We start from the raw sequence: 16845 nt of genomic DNA on the forward strand, positions 1-16845 counted from the left end.
ACCTAAGAGACCCCAGGGAGTCCATTATACTAGCAAAAGCATGGTAGAACCGATGCTGAGTGAAAAAAGAGATTTTATACCTTAAATAAATGCCAGTTGTTTGTATGTTTTTCATGAAACGAAGACTTACACTTCTTAAAATGTGAATGGATGGGGTAAAAGACATTTTAATTGACAACTTCTAATTTCTACTAGGGATAATAATAATAATAATAATAATAATAATAATAATAATAATAATAATAATAATAATAATAATAATAATAATCATCACCATCATCTGCAGTTTCCAGCTGTTGGCCGGGTGTGCTTTAGGGGATATTGGCAGTTTTAAATAATGGACCAGACTAGTCTTTTTCATTACAATACACATAGGCTTTCATGAAGAAATCCCCAAATATTCAATTGTGGTTTTGTTTTAAGAAAAAGGTTTTAAGAATTTTTTCACTCCACAACTATTTTACCATGCCTTTTGTAGCATGTAAGCATAAAAAATCAAGGTACTGGCTGCAAAAGCAATTTTGGACCATCATACCATTGATTTTCCTTCATTTTAGGAGAAAAGGAATCAGTCATACATGGGTACATGGGGAAAACCGAGGCACAAGAATAATGTTAATCAGTGTTATGATTCCCTGAAGATTCTGCTTCTTTTTAAATCTTATGCATTAATGTCTTCAGTTATCATACAGAATCTATGGTAACTTTCCAGTTCCCACAAATTGAAAAGACAAATCGTGCAGGGGCATTTTTGTCAAAAAATCTGTAACTTATCTGTAACTTATTTATTCCAGTTTGGGGAGGTGTTCCTTTCATTAGATGAAACTGTGTATTTTGTATGCCTGATAGGTGTTCTGAGAGACTATTTTACTCTGTAAAGCTACCATGTACATGGTCCCCCCCCCCGGCGCCCTCCCCGTGATATTTAAACAATATCAAGCACTAAAGCACTGCAATGTACTTTGTTGATTGCAGACAAAAGTCTCTTGCAGTTCAGTTGTAGTTTTAGGATTATTGAAACTGAATTAGTGTGACTGTCCAGTAACCTATATAATGGACTGGTGAAATGTGATGGCATATTGGAGTTATCCTGAGGGAAAACAAGCTTATTTATTATTATTATTATTATTATTATTATTATTATTATTATTATTATTATTATTATTATTATTATTATTATTGTTGTTGTTGTTGTTGTTGTTGTTGTTGTTGTTGTTGTTGTTGTTGTTGTTGTTGTTGTTGTTGTCTCAGCATTTGATTTTCTCTCCTTGGAAGAAATTTAAGTACCTTTGTTTTAAATTATGGTTGTTCAAACTGTAACTTCTTATTGTTTTCATTGGAAATGTTTTCTTGTTTACAGGTTCTTCAGGTCCTAACATCTGCCATGGAATTGCTACGTAGATGTCGTGTGAATGCTGCGCTGACAATTCAACTCTTTTCTCAACTCTTTCATTTTGTAAATACCTGGTCATTCAACAAAGTGGTGACGTCGAGCGGCTTCTGCACTCGAGAGTGGGGTCTACGATTGAAGTCCCGACTGGCCCAGTTAGAGGTATGGGCTGAGCGACAAGGCCTGGAACTGGCAGCAGATTGTCATTTAGCTCGGATCATCCAGGCAGCTCACTTGCTGCAAGCTCCTAAGTATAATGCAGATGACCTGGCCACACTTGGGAAAACCTGCTTCAAGCTAAATTCCATCCAGCTGCGTGCTCTGCTCTCCAAATATCAACCAGCATCCGATGAGCCAAGGATCCCCCATGACCTCATAGAGAATGTGGTGAGGGTAGGTTCTTATTAAAGCATGTCCGCAATTTCAAGTCAGTGACTGTTGCAGCCTACAACAGAGTGTAACAGTAATGTTTTATAGGGTGTAAATGATCTTGGAAAATTGGAAAATATCTTTGTGGTGTTTTTTGTGACCCTCGATAATAGTAAAGGTATACTGTATGTCGGAGACGTTATACATATTTAGAGTTCAGTAGGGATTTGGTTAATTCCATTGTGTAATTTCTTCAGCAAGAGAGGTGTAATTTCTTCAACAAAAGGCTTGTTACTTCACACTAAGATTCTGAAGAAGGGGTTTCATTGAACCCACAATTTTATATATTACTCATTTTTCCTGGAAAAAGAAAATCCACAGAATCTTCTCCTTTAGAGTTATTGTCTCTTGACTAATGTATAAGCTGCTAGTTTTATAATTTTGTTTCTAACATTGTACACTTGATAACATTTTCAAAAAATATGTTGCTACAATGCATGCTTCATGAACCCCCCCATCTTAAGAGTACCGGTACATGCCATAATTTACATATAGTGTACTTTTAAGTTTTTTGCATTTATACCAATGCAGGGAAATTGTTTCTCTGCTGGTGTACCTGATATAATTAACAATCACATTCTCAATAAGGCGTTTTTTTCTTAAATGCTTATCTTGTTTGTGTTTACAGTCGGTTACATTCTTTTTTTCATAGAGCTAATATAGTTTTTGGCCATTGAAATTATTTCAAAAAAAATGACTAAAAGGGTTCAGAATCATCAGCTGAAAGAGTTTTAGATGAAGTGTTAGACGAAGGTTCAACTTCAGGGAATTAATTGTGCAGCAGAAGTGAAAATGAGGATGCGGAGTGAGGTTTGCTTAAACCAGAAAAGGAATAGTACAATTTGAGCAGACTACAGCTATTTTATGCACTGTGTCACAGGCATATTTAACCTTTAGATTGCCAGACAATGATATATCATTGTTTGGTACTAGTGCGTAGAGTGCCAGCAATGATATATCGTCATTTGAACAGCGTGCCTTCCTATCTGCATTTAGCATGATTATGAACGGCGGATGGCAATATCTTACATTTTGTTTCCATAGAGTTAAGAACATCATGTCTAATTTTATCACTACATGGCTCATTTGTTCATTTATTTTTGCACATTAGATTTCTGAATTTCTTGTGTTTCTCTGGTCATGGGATGATTGGGAATTATGTAATAGTAATTACCTACTGTGCTATCAAACAGTTACTTTTTAAATTCTGTGTTTATTCAGTTGGATGGCTACATTGCAGAGGGATTATCACATTTTACCTGTAATTTTAATTTTGAATTATTTATATTGCCATTTTTCAAATTTGATTCTTAATGTTTTCAGAGTGTTCAGAAAATATTTTTAAAATATATATTTTGTAAATTAATGGCATTGCAATCATTGTTGGTAGTAAGTATGTACCATCCTCCACATTTCCTGCAAGTTGAAAGTCAAAATATTCAAAACTGTAAATTATGTGGTGCTTTAAATAGGGTTTTGCAAAATACTACTAATTCTTGGCACATTCTCATCATACAAGCGTGGCACTAAGAGGGTGAAGACACTCAGAAAGACTTGCTAAATGTTTAAGTTAACCTTGAAATAGATTCTTTAGAGTAATTTTTATATATCTTGTTGGAAAATGTACTAAATTTTCATAAATTATTTATATTATTTTTAAACTCGCAATAATTGTATACTAAGAATATTTTCCAAAGATCATAAACTCTGTTTCAAATGCATAAGGAATTAATAAAATGCTCTCTTTTATTCCGGAAAATGATTAATGTTGTGGATTCAACGAATGCCCTTCTTTGGGGTTCATGATACAGAAAGAACTTTGGAGTCCTTGCCTTATGATTCATTTCACTCATTTCTGAACGTAGAATACTGAGAACTAAATGTAATATCGATTATTATCATTACATTATCCTACTTCATCAGCTAAATTGTATTTTTATTCATTTTATTTGTAGTTAGCAAGGGTCAATGAATGTTCGAATTTCAAGATGAGGTAGCATGTTTCCATAAAATCTTTCCTCCAAAAACCGTAAAAGTAGTTAGTGGGATATAAGAATAAATAAAATAAAGTCTTCCATTTCAAATAGTGACTATTAGCAAGGGGTCCCCTGTACATTTAGTTGTGCTGGTATTTAGTGGAAAGTATTTAGAATTTCACTGTTACAATAATATATCTGGTACCCTTGTACCTCATTGAGTCATAACTGAAATCACAGTTCAACTGATAAGTCATCTGGTATCTTTCCTTGAATCAGTATATGAACAGGTGAAAATTGTCTCCCTTCACAGCCTTCATATTGTTCCTCTGATATTTGGAGACATGCTGTCTAAATGATCCGAAAGTATGCCCATTAGCCCTTGCCTATGTTCAGTATTTAAATTATGAATGATACATTTGTTTAGTTGTTTTGGATGATGGCCAGAAACCATCATAGATCTCTGCAACATCAGCATTGTCTCTTGTGTTTCTTTAGCACTGCTACTTATACAGCATGAAGGAGAAGGGGCAAAAAAAAATTATATTGACCCAGAGTCCTGACCGAGCTAGTCTAAATACTTTCCGGTGACACAGATCTTTAAATTGTACATAGCAGTGAAAAAGCCAATTAACACAAAATTATTAGCTGCAGAAAACTGAACAGAATGGCTGTATTGAAGTCCTTATAAGTTAATCGTTATTTATAAGCAGTTTAAGATCAAATTGATCTTGACCATGCTAGAATAGATTTAACCTCATGCTCATGTGAATCTGTATAGTATCTGAAAGTGATATGGATAATTTTCAAGACTACGTGGCTGTAGGAAAGGTAGAGGTTGCATAGAAGAAAGAAAGTAACTTTTAGAAAGGAAGAAATACAGATATGTGTTCTGAAGGCTTGGTAGAACAAGAACATCCAAAGTAGCATATCAAAGAAAGGATCTAGGTGATAATCTTGTGGAAAATAGTGTCTGCTAATGCAGACGAGATGGGTGAATGAATCTGATAGAATTCAAATTGATGGAAATGTTTATCAAGCCATTCAAGGTCTGATCTGGAATAATAGGTACTATTGTACTGTCACTATCAGTAACAAATTTTCTTATTGCAAGGTCTTTAATAATAAATATCCACTTGTGTTCACTGATTCATGTGTAATTGAACCTGTGTATCATGGTTTATTTAAGGTGGCAGAGAATGTAGCTGACGAATTGGCCCGTTCAGATGGACGTGAAATACGACTGGAAGAAGAACGTGAGTTGCAGTTGCCATTCCTTCTTCCTGAGGATGGCTACAGCTGTGATGTAGTGCGTGGTGTTCCTCAAGGCCTGGCGGAATTTCTAGCTCCTCTGCAGCATGCTGGACTCTGTCGTCTTACTACACAACCTACATCTAGTGGCCTGTGGACCATCTACATGGTTCAAGAGCATGCTTTAGGGGTAAGTCACTCATTATTTAGTATTTAGGAAAATAGAACTTAGGGAAAAAATGCCTTTTTGTACTTCTGTAATCATTTCTGTTTCATGAACTTGTTTGCCATATTTTTTCTGAGATTAAATTGTCAATCAATCAATCAATCAATCAATCAATCAATCAATCAATCAATCAATCAATCAATCAATCAATCAATCAATCAATCAGTCAATCAGTCAATCAGTCAATCACTACTGATCTGCATTTAGGGCACTTATATGTTACTGGTGACCCACCTCGGCTCAGTTTAGAATGCATGATAAAGTAAAACTCGTGTTCTTCAGACACCCCCAACGGAGGTGAGCTGCATGTACCATTTTAATCACATACCAGCCCTCCTGCCGTTCTTAAATTTCTGGCAGTACTGTAAAACAAACCCAGGCTCCAGAGAACGGCAGCTAATAGTCCTAACCATTTCCTACGAAGGCGGACAGAATTTATGGTGTTAGGCCTTATAATATTTCCTTGCAGACGTCATTAGTTGTTTTCCTCCTGATATGTATGTACTGTGCAGAGCCCAGTGCAATGTTTTTCTAAGGCTCTTCTGGGCGCCTGCCTGTCTGTTGGTTCACTCTTTTCTCCCTATGGGATATTTAAACAATTCCTACGCTTTCGCTAAAATGATTATAATTCCTAAACCATATGTGTAAACTACATGTTATAACTGGTATTTTTAGCCAGCCTTGTAGTCTAGGTTTAGTGAGCCTACTTCTTAACCGGAGGCCCTGGGTTTGATTCCCAGCGAGGTCACTTTTTATTTACCGGATCTGAAGGCTGCTACAAAGTCCACTCAGTCTAAATGAGAACAATTGAGGAGCTATCTGTTGACAAGGTAGCAGGGCTGGTGTAGAAAGCTATGATAAACGGCCACGAGGATTTTTCTTCTCTTTTTTGCTGTGGTTTAATATCGCACTAACACACTGAAGGTTTCAGCGATGCTAAGATGAGAGAGGTTTAAGACTGGGAAGGTGATGGCCATGACCTGTATTAAGATACAGCCTGGTGTGGAAATGGGAAACCACAGAAAACTATCTTCAAGGCTGCCAGAGGTGGGATTTGAACCCAACAGCTCCTGAATGCAAGTTCACAGCTACATGTTAACATGTATTGAATAGGCGGACCGCTAAATAGAATATTTGAGTTCATATTCTTAAACATTTTGCTACTTGAGTTCACAGCTATGCAACACTAGCCATGCCGCCAACTCTCTGGATGAGAGGATTCATCAAGCAGATCATGCATCACCTCGTAATCTGTAGGTCTTTGGGCTGATCAGTGTTTGTTTGGTAGGCCAGGGCCCAACAGGCCTGCAGAAACCTGGGGGGTTTTGTTTGGAAATGGGATTTTTATCTTAATAAGACTGTTGTGGTGAATAAACAGTTTTTGATAAGAATACATGATTCATCTCAAAATATAGTTTCTAATTGTAAGGTTGATTTTTTTTTTACTGTAAAGTATATCATAAACGTGCTTATTGAGGTCTACGTTTTACAGACAGGTATCACAGACGTTTTTGTAGAGATTTTTATGATAAACAAATCTTCCCACAGTTACTTGGGGTCTGTTGTTGATGGTTTAGGCAGTATAAGCCATTAAAGCAAATGGCCATTTCTCTTCCATCACTAAAATCACCATTGTTTGGTTCCCTGACAGAATGGTCACTGTATTGGTCTTCATTTCAGAGAACCACAAGTTTGATTCCTAGCCAGATCGGGGATATTATATTCTTCTTCTTCTTCTTCCAATTTCCCCACACAGGTGAGGTTGGGGTGCGAACTGTGCTGCACATGTAATTTTACGGCCGGATGCCCTTCCTAACGCCAATCCTCTGTGGAGGGATGTATTCACTATTGCGTGTTTCTGTGATGGTTGTCTGAATATGAAGAGGAGAATGTTGAGACAAACACAAACCTTCAGTCCCTAGGCCAGCGGCAGGGCCGGATTAAGGTGGTTGGGGCTAAAGGGGCTGCAGCCCTGGGCCCCGTGAGCCAAGGGACCCCGGCCCTTGGCCGAACCTAAAATTGTATAAAAAGGCCTGCTGCTCCACCTCTGTGCATGTACAGTATATGAATATTTACGCTCGCAAAATATTGAACACGCACTCTTCCTTCCTTCTTATCAGCTGTCCGCGTTAGTATTTCATCACTGCTAGAATCAATTACTGTCCGGAGACACGAATCCTCACTACTTATGCACTGTAATTATTGTAAAGGTTATTGTTGATGAAAATTTAAATCTGGCAGCTTGCGAGTATGGGCAGAGGGGGAAGGGGGGAAGAGGTCTAGAAAGTGAGCGGGAGGGGACAAGGGAAGCACGGTGGAATGTGCACTATATACTATATCTTTGCATCAGCTAGAGAACTTCTAGTTCACCTCTGATTATTGAACCATTCGTAAGTTACAACTGTAATGTTCTTGTAAAATGGATAGTAAATATCCTAGTGGTGCCAAAAAACGTAAGTTCTGTTTTGTATGTCGATTTGATAGTGATGATGAGACAAATGTAAAATATGTTTTGGCATTATGAAATATTAACATGAAAAATAGAGAAATATTGTAGTCTATTTCAATTCATCAATTTAAGTGGAAGTAGTTCTATAACGACTTCCATCTTACATGATGTTACGAAGAAGGGGCCCCACATTTTTAAATAGCCCTGGGCCCCCAAACACCTTCATCCGGCACTAGATTTGATTAAAATCCTTGACCTGGCCAGGAATCGAACCTGGGACCCTTTCAACTGAAGTCCTTCATGGTGTCGGAAGAGTCGGACATTGGGGATATTAACTGTGTATGTTTGATATTGTGGTCTGGGGAACAAACAGCAAAGAAGTACAAGAACAACATGACACACTGAACATGAAAATTGAAAAGTGTGATATGAAAATTAGCAAATTAGCAAATTAGATGTCAAGAGGAGAAAAACAAGGGAAAGGTGTTTTGAAAATTGGTGGTTTTAGTCTTCAAATTGTTGACAGTTTCAGATACCTAGCGAGTGAATTAATGCAGAATACAAGGTTGGAGATGGAGATTAGTAATAGGGTGCAACAGGGCAATGCATTTTACCGGATTGTAAGAAACCTTGTCTATATAAATAAAATTGTAGGGGGTCCGCTGTCTGTAATTTCTTTTGTTTTGCCAATTTTTGAGATATTTATCCGTTTTAGGCCAACTCAAGGTCGAATCGGTGGTTTTTACGTTTCGTGTCTGTTTGTTTGTCTGTTTGTCTGTCTGTCTGTTTGTCTGTCTGTCTGTCTGTCTGTCTGTTCCACCATCACGTCGAAACGGCTGGATAGATCTCAATCAAACTTCATATTTAGAGTATACTCATCCCGGGGAAGGTTTCGATATGCATATCATTTTAAAATCTGTGAATACTCGGGGGGTTTATAGGAAAATCTGAATGGTTTTTCCACCATCACGTCGAAACGGCTGGGTAGATCACAACCAAACTTCATATTTAGAGTATACCCATTCCAGGGAAGGTTTCGATATGCATATCATTTTAAAATCTTTGAATACACGGGGGTTTATAGGAAAACCTGAATGGTTTTTCCACCATCACATCGAAACAGCTGGATAGATCTCAACCAAACTTCATATTTAGAGTATACTCATCACGGGGAAGGTTTCGATATGCATATTATTTTAAAATCTTTGAATAGACCGGGGGTTAATAGGAAAACCAGAATGGTTTTTCCACCATCACTTTGAAACGGCTGGATAGATCTCAACCAAACTTCATATTTAGAGTATACTCATCCCAGGGAAGGTTTCGAGATGCATATCAATTTTAAAATCTTTGAATAGACGGGGGTTTATAGGAAAACCAGAATGGTTTTCCTCCATTTTCTCTTATACTATTGATTTTCTGTAAACTTCGTTTACCATACGTGAAATGTCTCTTCATTATAAACAACTTTTGTTATGTTCATAATTTACCTTACTCTTCACATGACGGAGAAATTTACAATTTTCCGCTGGTATCATGCTCTGCATTGAGTGACCGACAGACTGACAACGAACCTACAGGTTACCATGGCAACATCTCTGACTGCATGCCAGCAGGGAAGTAACGTATTGCCATTTTCCTCATCATGCTTTTAAATTCGTGGCTGTTCCTTGGGTAGAAGGCAAGAAAGGCGTCAATCGGCCTATCTGCGGTATATTGACGGAATATCGTTGGATGTTATAACCGCCCTCGAATAGATTAAGTAATAACACCATTAGTCATCTTCTTATTATTTGTTTACCTAAGAATCACTGCACCTAAATTTCTCCTCTGTTACCGCTTTATTATATCCATAACTCACACTAGCATAATTTATTGAGGTGCATTTGATTTTCCAATACATTTTGGCATTTACATATTTGTCGTTATCCGGGAGTCCTCAGTTATAATCCATTTTCTATTACTTTCAACTTTCTTAACTGTATTATTTTCTTCCTTAATTACGCCGTAGGGCCGATGACCTAGATGTTAGGCCCCTTTAAACAAGCATCATCAGCATCAATTACGCCGTATGTACGCGAGTGCTACAAACTACTGGATGTATTTCCACCAAGACTCATATTTAGAATACACCTGTCCTTGATAGGTTTTAGGGCAAATATTGTTTCTAAATCCCTGAACTGACTGAGAGTTTATACGAAACCGAAACAGTGACTTTGCACTTCCACAAAATATACACAACCAAACTTAATGGAAATCTACCTACCTTGGTAGAAATTAATTTCTAAACCTTTTTTCTCATGTGCATCATTTTGATACGAGGATTAATAAGGGAGATATCATCAACGGACCGTTTTTCTGTACAAGTCCCATCGGACTTGACTCACGAGCGGGTGCGTGTAAAGCGTATTTCTTACAACTTTAAAACTACTGAAGACATTCGAACCAAAATTTATATTTAGCATCCGCCTGTCCAAAGGTAGGTTTTAAACGTAAATAACATTTCATGTTCCGGAATGGACTGGCGGTTTATAGGGAACACAAATGGTGATTTTACTCTTCCACAATATATACAGAACAAGACCAACCTGACTGGAAATCGACCAAACGTGATGGAATTCCACCTCTAAACTTTTTTCTTTTTTCATGTGCACTTTTTCGTCAGGAGGATTAATAAGGGAGATATCATGAATGGTCACTTTTGCAGGTTAAGTCCAGCGGACATAGCCCAAAAGGTGTTTTACATGGAGCAGATTCCTTATCTATATAAATCAGATCGTAACGACTGTGTGCCTCCTCACTGACTACTTTGGCAAAATTTTCGTACAGCTTTCTGTTTAAGGCGTAATAATGACCATCTTCATAATTTTTGGTTTAGTTTCCTGAAAGTCCTAATTTTTACCCGCCTCGCCCAAAATCCAGATTGCGGCATAATCTGCCAGAAGAAAGAGAAGGTAATTGAAATTTGACTAAATTATACGTTTTAGCCTGTAACGAACGGAAAACATCCTAGATCATTAAATTTTTTACTTTTTATCCCCAAAGAATATCGAAATATGGAGGCAATTTTAATGATGGTGCAGACCTTCGGAAATTCCTATCACATAACGGGTTGCACAATCTCCGTTCAATTTGGAATGATCTACAACCTTGGTCTTATGACTTTTTGCCGTATCTGTATCCCTTTTACGTTTGATTTTTCTCTATTAATCGATGTTAAGTCAATTTGGAATTTTCACATGCATAATTCATACTTTCAATTACTTATATGAAATACAGAATCATCATACTCTTCACGAAAATTGGCCCACCCAGTAGGCATATGTGAGCCAAATGCTATGTCACATAATTATCCGTAAAGTAATGTAATGTGAGATAATCTTACAAAAACTTTACCCTGTTCCACGTTTCTAGCTCAATCTGACCCAAGAATAGATGACATATCATAGGACCAGCCAGTTAGGCCACTAAATCCGGCGTGTCTTATGGTATAATCCTTTGTCGATATGACGTACGTTTAGTAGCAGTTAATCTGTAAATGAAGGTCTTCAATATTGTAAACACGCATATACTTTCGTATGTCGATCTATATATATACACTGATGTCGATTTTTAGCGATCGAGAAAGGGTGGGTCTGATATTGTAATCAGTACTCCCCACACCGACTTTGACTGGCAGTAGGAAAGGGTTCCTTTTCCAACTCCTGTGTAACTGTCATTAGTAAGGAAGGCCTAAAATTGTAATGAATAGTTCCCTTCTTGATTTGACTTGCAGAAGGCAAGTGAGCATGCACTTTTGTTTAAAACTCCCCTACCCGATTGTGTTTGGCAGTAGGCAAGGGTGCCCGCCATTATAAAGAAATGTCCTCATCTAAAATGTGACTGGCATTAGGCATAGTGGCCTGCTATTTGGATGGAAACTCACCAACTTGGTGTGACTGGCAGTAAGCTGGTTGGCAGTAGGAAAATGGGCCTGGCATTATAATGATAACTGCACAACTCAATTTCGAGTGATAGTAGGGTAATTGCCTGGCATTATAATAAAAACACCTCAACTGTAATCTGTCTGGAAGTAGGAAAGGGGGCTGCCATTGTAATGAAAACTTCCCAAATCGATTGTGTCCGCGCAGTAGGCAATGGGGCCTGCAATTATAATGTAAACTTCCCAACTCGATTGTGAATGGCAGTAGGCAAGTGAGCCTGCCGTTATATCACAAATCCGTAATAAACACTTTACATTGGAAACAACGTACGGGGACCTCCCTATGCTCTTTCTCGGATAACGCGAAGAGACATTCAATTTTAAAACAATCTTATTTACTGCATGTACACTATTTACTTCGATATTCGAATACAATGTAGAATACCGTAGCGAAGCACGGGTACATTCGCTAGTCTGGAATAAGGAAGTACCAAGGAAGTGTAAAGAGATAATGTACAAAATGTATTATGCACCCATATTGGCGTATCTGGCTGAGACCTGGACAGTGACAAGTAGCGAGGAGAGTAGAATTCAAGCCAGTGAAATGAAATAAACTCACCGGTCAAAAAGTATTCACCGTAGTGCGCACGCACATATGGATTGTTAAGCCTGTACAGATGGTGCAGCGAACGAGTTCCGTGCTCAACTGCACGCGCACTGCCTCTGTGTGAGCATACGGCAGTAGCAGTCGGTGAGACATTGATGTTTCTAGTGGGCAGTGAACGTCAGCATGAGTAGATGTAAGGATGTGACAGAGTGGCAAAAGAGGGCAATCGTGTTCAGCCGTACCCATGGCCGTACGGTGCATGAAGTTGCTGGATTGGTTGGTTTTTTGCAGCGGATTCTTCCAAGCAGTGGTGTACTACACGTGGCCACGAAACACGACGTCAGAATTGTGGTCAGAAAAAGATCCTGACTGAGAGAGACCGGAAACTTGTTTCACGGCTTGTAAATTAAAATCGCTTCCAAACCTGACAGGAATTACTGCAGTCAGTGAATGAAGGTCCATCCCAACCTGTTAGCGAGAGAACATTGTGATAGGAACTTCATGCAATGAACCTCCCAAGAGGCCATTGCTCACACAGGCACATAAAGCTGCGAGTCTTCAGTGGGCTAGAAATCATCAAATGTGGACAGTTGTTGACTGGCGGAACGTACTGTGGTCTGATGAGTCACGTTTTTGCCGTTATTCCAGTGATGCACAGCGTCGAGTGCATCGAAGGCAAAATGAAGCATTTCATCCTGGATGTGTGCAAGGTCAGGTTCAAGCCGGAGGTACGTCTGTGATGTTTTGGGGGTGTTTTTCATGTCATGGATTGGACCCGTTCACTGAGGTGACCACTAACATGAACCAGCATGTTTATTTAAACATTCTGGATGATCAGGTATTGCCTTTCAGTCAACATCTGCACGATGAGTATGCTATTGATACCCTGATTTTGCAAGATGACAACAACAAAGTTCATCGGGCTGGACGGATATGTGACTGGTTTTATGAACACTCCCCCACCCTAGTAAATCTCGATTGGCCTGCAAAATCACCTGACTTGAATCCTATTGAAAATCTGTGGGACATCTTGAAAAAATGGGTAAACCGCCGACTTCAGCATCCCCACAATTTGGTGTAATTGCGTGATCGAATTCTCAGTGATTGGCTTAACCTGAACGCGACGTACCTGCACAACTTTGTGGAGACACTTCTTAATGGAATCCGGGTGCTTAGCAAGTCCAGAGGTGGAGTTACATGGTATTAAATGATACTTTTAATGATTTCTGTAGTGGTGACTAACTTTTTGTCCGGTAAGCTTACCCAAGAAGTATGATAGGGAAGACAAAGAAAGGTGGATTGAGAAACGAAGATGTGAGAAAGAAGGTCAGGAGGAAAACCTAAATGAGAGAATTGTTACGAGTAAACTAAAATGGTTTGGACATGTAAAGAGGATGGAGGATGAAAGATACCAAAACAGACGATGACAACTCTAGGGTTCGGATCTCCTGTTATTTAACACATAGGCAACTCTGGCCTTTCTACAAACAGCTCCAGGATTCGATTCACCCCTTATTTAACATATTAGGAACTCTGGCCTTTCTACAGACAGCTCCAGGGTTTGATTCCCCCCTTATTTAACACATAGGCAACTCAGGCCTTTCTACAAAGAGAGAGTTCCAGGGTTTGATTCTCCCCTTATTTAACACATAGGCAACTGTAGCCTCTTTACCAACATTATCCGTAATTCGACTCTTCCCGTATAGAACCTGCCTTCCTCGCATTTTATAAGACCCTAACTTAATCAATGGTGTAAACAGCTTCGCCGTACATTATGTAATCATTACCTGAAAAACATGCAGCGTACATAGATAGTACATCATGTGCTACTGCTATAAAATTATATAACCCCATCGATCTTAAGGGTGTACAGCCTATTTGAATAATACGGACACTATCCCGCATCTCTCTAACAAGACATACGAACAAGAAAATGGAATACACTAAAATAACATGAGAAAAATAACGCACCTAATACATATCCTCATTTCTCCCTTCATCCCATCTATCTGAAATATATATATACACTGGACAAAGGGCTCGAGCATGCAGTTAGCCCTGAACGACATTTACGTTAATCACAATAAAATAAACAAGCAATTGCCACTCTGTCTGACATTTAAGCTTAAACCTACTCTAATAAAATGATCTCGTCTAGTGTTATGCCTACCACTAACATGCTAAAAATTGGACATAGAAACTTAACTTGGTCGATTCTCAGCCATCAGCAGTGCTCACATGGCTGCTAGTGTCAGAAAGCTTAGGCCATCATGGCGACGAAATCCAGGGTTTTAGCGGTCACTCTGTTGACTCTGGGTGCTGCCATCGTTGCCCTTGGAATGCTGAAAACTCCTGCACTACAGATGATTTATCAGGCGTCTGCTTCACCGCTCATGTAGTACATGTAGTACTGGATCTTGCCCTTAATGATTGGCTGACACTAGACTACAGCCTGTGTATGGATATGAGTCCAATCCAAACACCATTAATTTAAGGGAGTTATTCCCAGGCAATATCAGTACTTCTTGTCGGCAATTAACGGTACGCACACGTACTTTTCATGATCCGTGAGCGCGACCCGAATAGTTTATTGCTACTCACTGATTTTAATAAATCTGCAGGATTTCACACGTCGATCAAAGTTACCGTACATACCATCTTTTAACTAGCCAGCTCGCACCTTGGCGTCACTTCAATATTTACCGACTAGACAGAGGTAACTATCTTTCTTTACAGGTACTGTTATTCACCAACAAATTAATCAGTTTACACGACACTTTTTTTTAAATGCTATTTGTTCAACGCGTCGATGTATAGAGATCTTTTGCCCCTACTTGCACCATGTGATATGAACCTGCATGTAATTGGAATGGAGGAAGTGTAGAGTGTTGAATGTGAGGAAAGGAACGTTAAGGACAACAGAAACCCCAGTCCCCAGGACAGGGATATTAATCATTTACAATTAAGAATCCCTGACCCAGCCGGGAACCAAACCCGGGGCTGCCAGGTGACAACTGGACGTGTTGCGCCCTACAACGCGGGGTCGGACTACACAACACATACATTGTGCAATTAAATATTCACTGTCAGAATAACGAATGCTGCATCTAGCGTCCAGCTAAGTTCAAATACATTCAACTGAATAAAGCGTCCTCAAAAAAAACACAGCGACTGTAGGCGGTCAAATACGACTGACGATCAGAACAGAAATGAGAATGCTTCCCCTTCTCTTGTGTTCTTTTAAAGCCTCGCAGATTTTGGTTGGGACCGGGGATTCCCCGTGGTATAATGGCACATCTCTCCAACGGCTACTCATGTTCAAATGGCTTTGTGTTAAAAATTCAAAACACTCTCAGCAAACACAAGTAGTCAATATTTTCGCACACAGGTAGTCATAAATTCTCGTCTATCTCTCCGAACAGGTCAAAACTGTGCAATATCAGCGCAGTGAAGAATTTCTCACGTAATATTTTGATGATTCCACTCCTGCGGTAATGAGGTTGGTTAACCTGGTTGCATTGTCTTGTGACTCTGAGTCTTCAAATACTTCCCTTATCAGCGTTTGGTTGGTTGAATTCGAACTCAAGGGACAAAGAGCGATGCAGCAGCACTCCCTCAACGACTTTTTTAAACTTAAAAATAAGCATTGATACTGGCTCGGCATTGACTTGTCTCTTACACAGCATTCAACCAGCCTTTGTTTGTCTCCCATGCAATGATGCATTATTAAATAAGCCCACATTGTTATAGATAAATAAGTGGTATCCAGTTGGAGCATATATCAATATGGTTCAATATGAAACCTGCTTAACTTTGTAGGTATCTTAGAACAGACATTCAGATCATTCTAGTAAGTCAGTTGATTTTAAAATAATGAAATAATGCAGTTAAAGAAACATGAAATATTATTGAAAAATTGAAATGGTAAGCAGTTGATCCCTTCCTTTGTGTGAAGTGTTATTATTGAAGTTTCATTTAGCAGTTTAAGCTTTAAATATACAAGGGATTGAATTTTGTTAAATGTAACAAAACTGTGGCTACTCACCCCAAAACGTATTGTTACTTTGAGGGAATCCACAAATATACAGATTAATGGAAAGGGGGTCCGCAATGCTGATGAGTTTGAAAACAGCTGATTCAGGGTCAATGAATACCAGAATGAAACATGAAATGACCAAAAAAAAAAATTCTAGTATTGACTATAGAGAATTTTCATATTTTTGTCTTTTTCCTACCATTTAAATTTACAATTTACAAATCACTGTTTTTTGTTAGTTTATCGTAGTATAAAAATTCAGTATACAATGGACTTGTGTCTCTTGGTCTGCAATAGATGTATGATTCAGCTATTGAAAAGAGCACAAGAAATATCTATTCCCATGCCTATTTCGTCTTTACTGATTGGCTTACTAAAATTTATTTCATTACTAATTACTAATCTGTATGTAGTTTGATGCTCCTTGTGTCTCACAGTAATTCAGGAACAAAATATTTTATAAGCAAAGGTTATAAAGTAAAAAAATGGAAATTGAGCCGACATCCTATCTTAATCTGTACACACCTCTTCTAGTGTGTACCGATTTTTCCTTGTTTCT

At 38.5% G+C, this 16845-nt stretch overlaps 1 protein-coding gene across 1 annotated transcript in view; it reads left to right on the forward strand.

Annotated features, from left to right (window-relative positions):
• The window catches only part of cno (adherens junction formation factor afadin), a 1322290-nt gene that overhangs the window by 1063390 nt on the left and 242055 nt on the right, over positions 1-16845 (forward strand). Inside the window, exons 15-16 of the mRNA XM_067134851.2 lie at positions 1361-1783; positions 4985-5236. Of these exons, the coding sequence (XP_066990952.2) occupies positions 1361-1783; positions 4985-5236 (675 nt within the window). The remainder of the gene's footprint in view (positions 1-1360; positions 1784-4984; positions 5237-16845) is intronic.

The sequence above is a fragment of the Anabrus simplex genome, chromosome 1 (genome assembly GCF_040414725.1).
Source record: "Anabrus simplex isolate iqAnaSimp1 chromosome 1, ASM4041472v1, whole genome shotgun sequence".
NCBI classification, from domain to species: domain Eukaryota; kingdom Metazoa; phylum Arthropoda; class Insecta; order Orthoptera; family Tettigoniidae; genus Anabrus; species Anabrus simplex.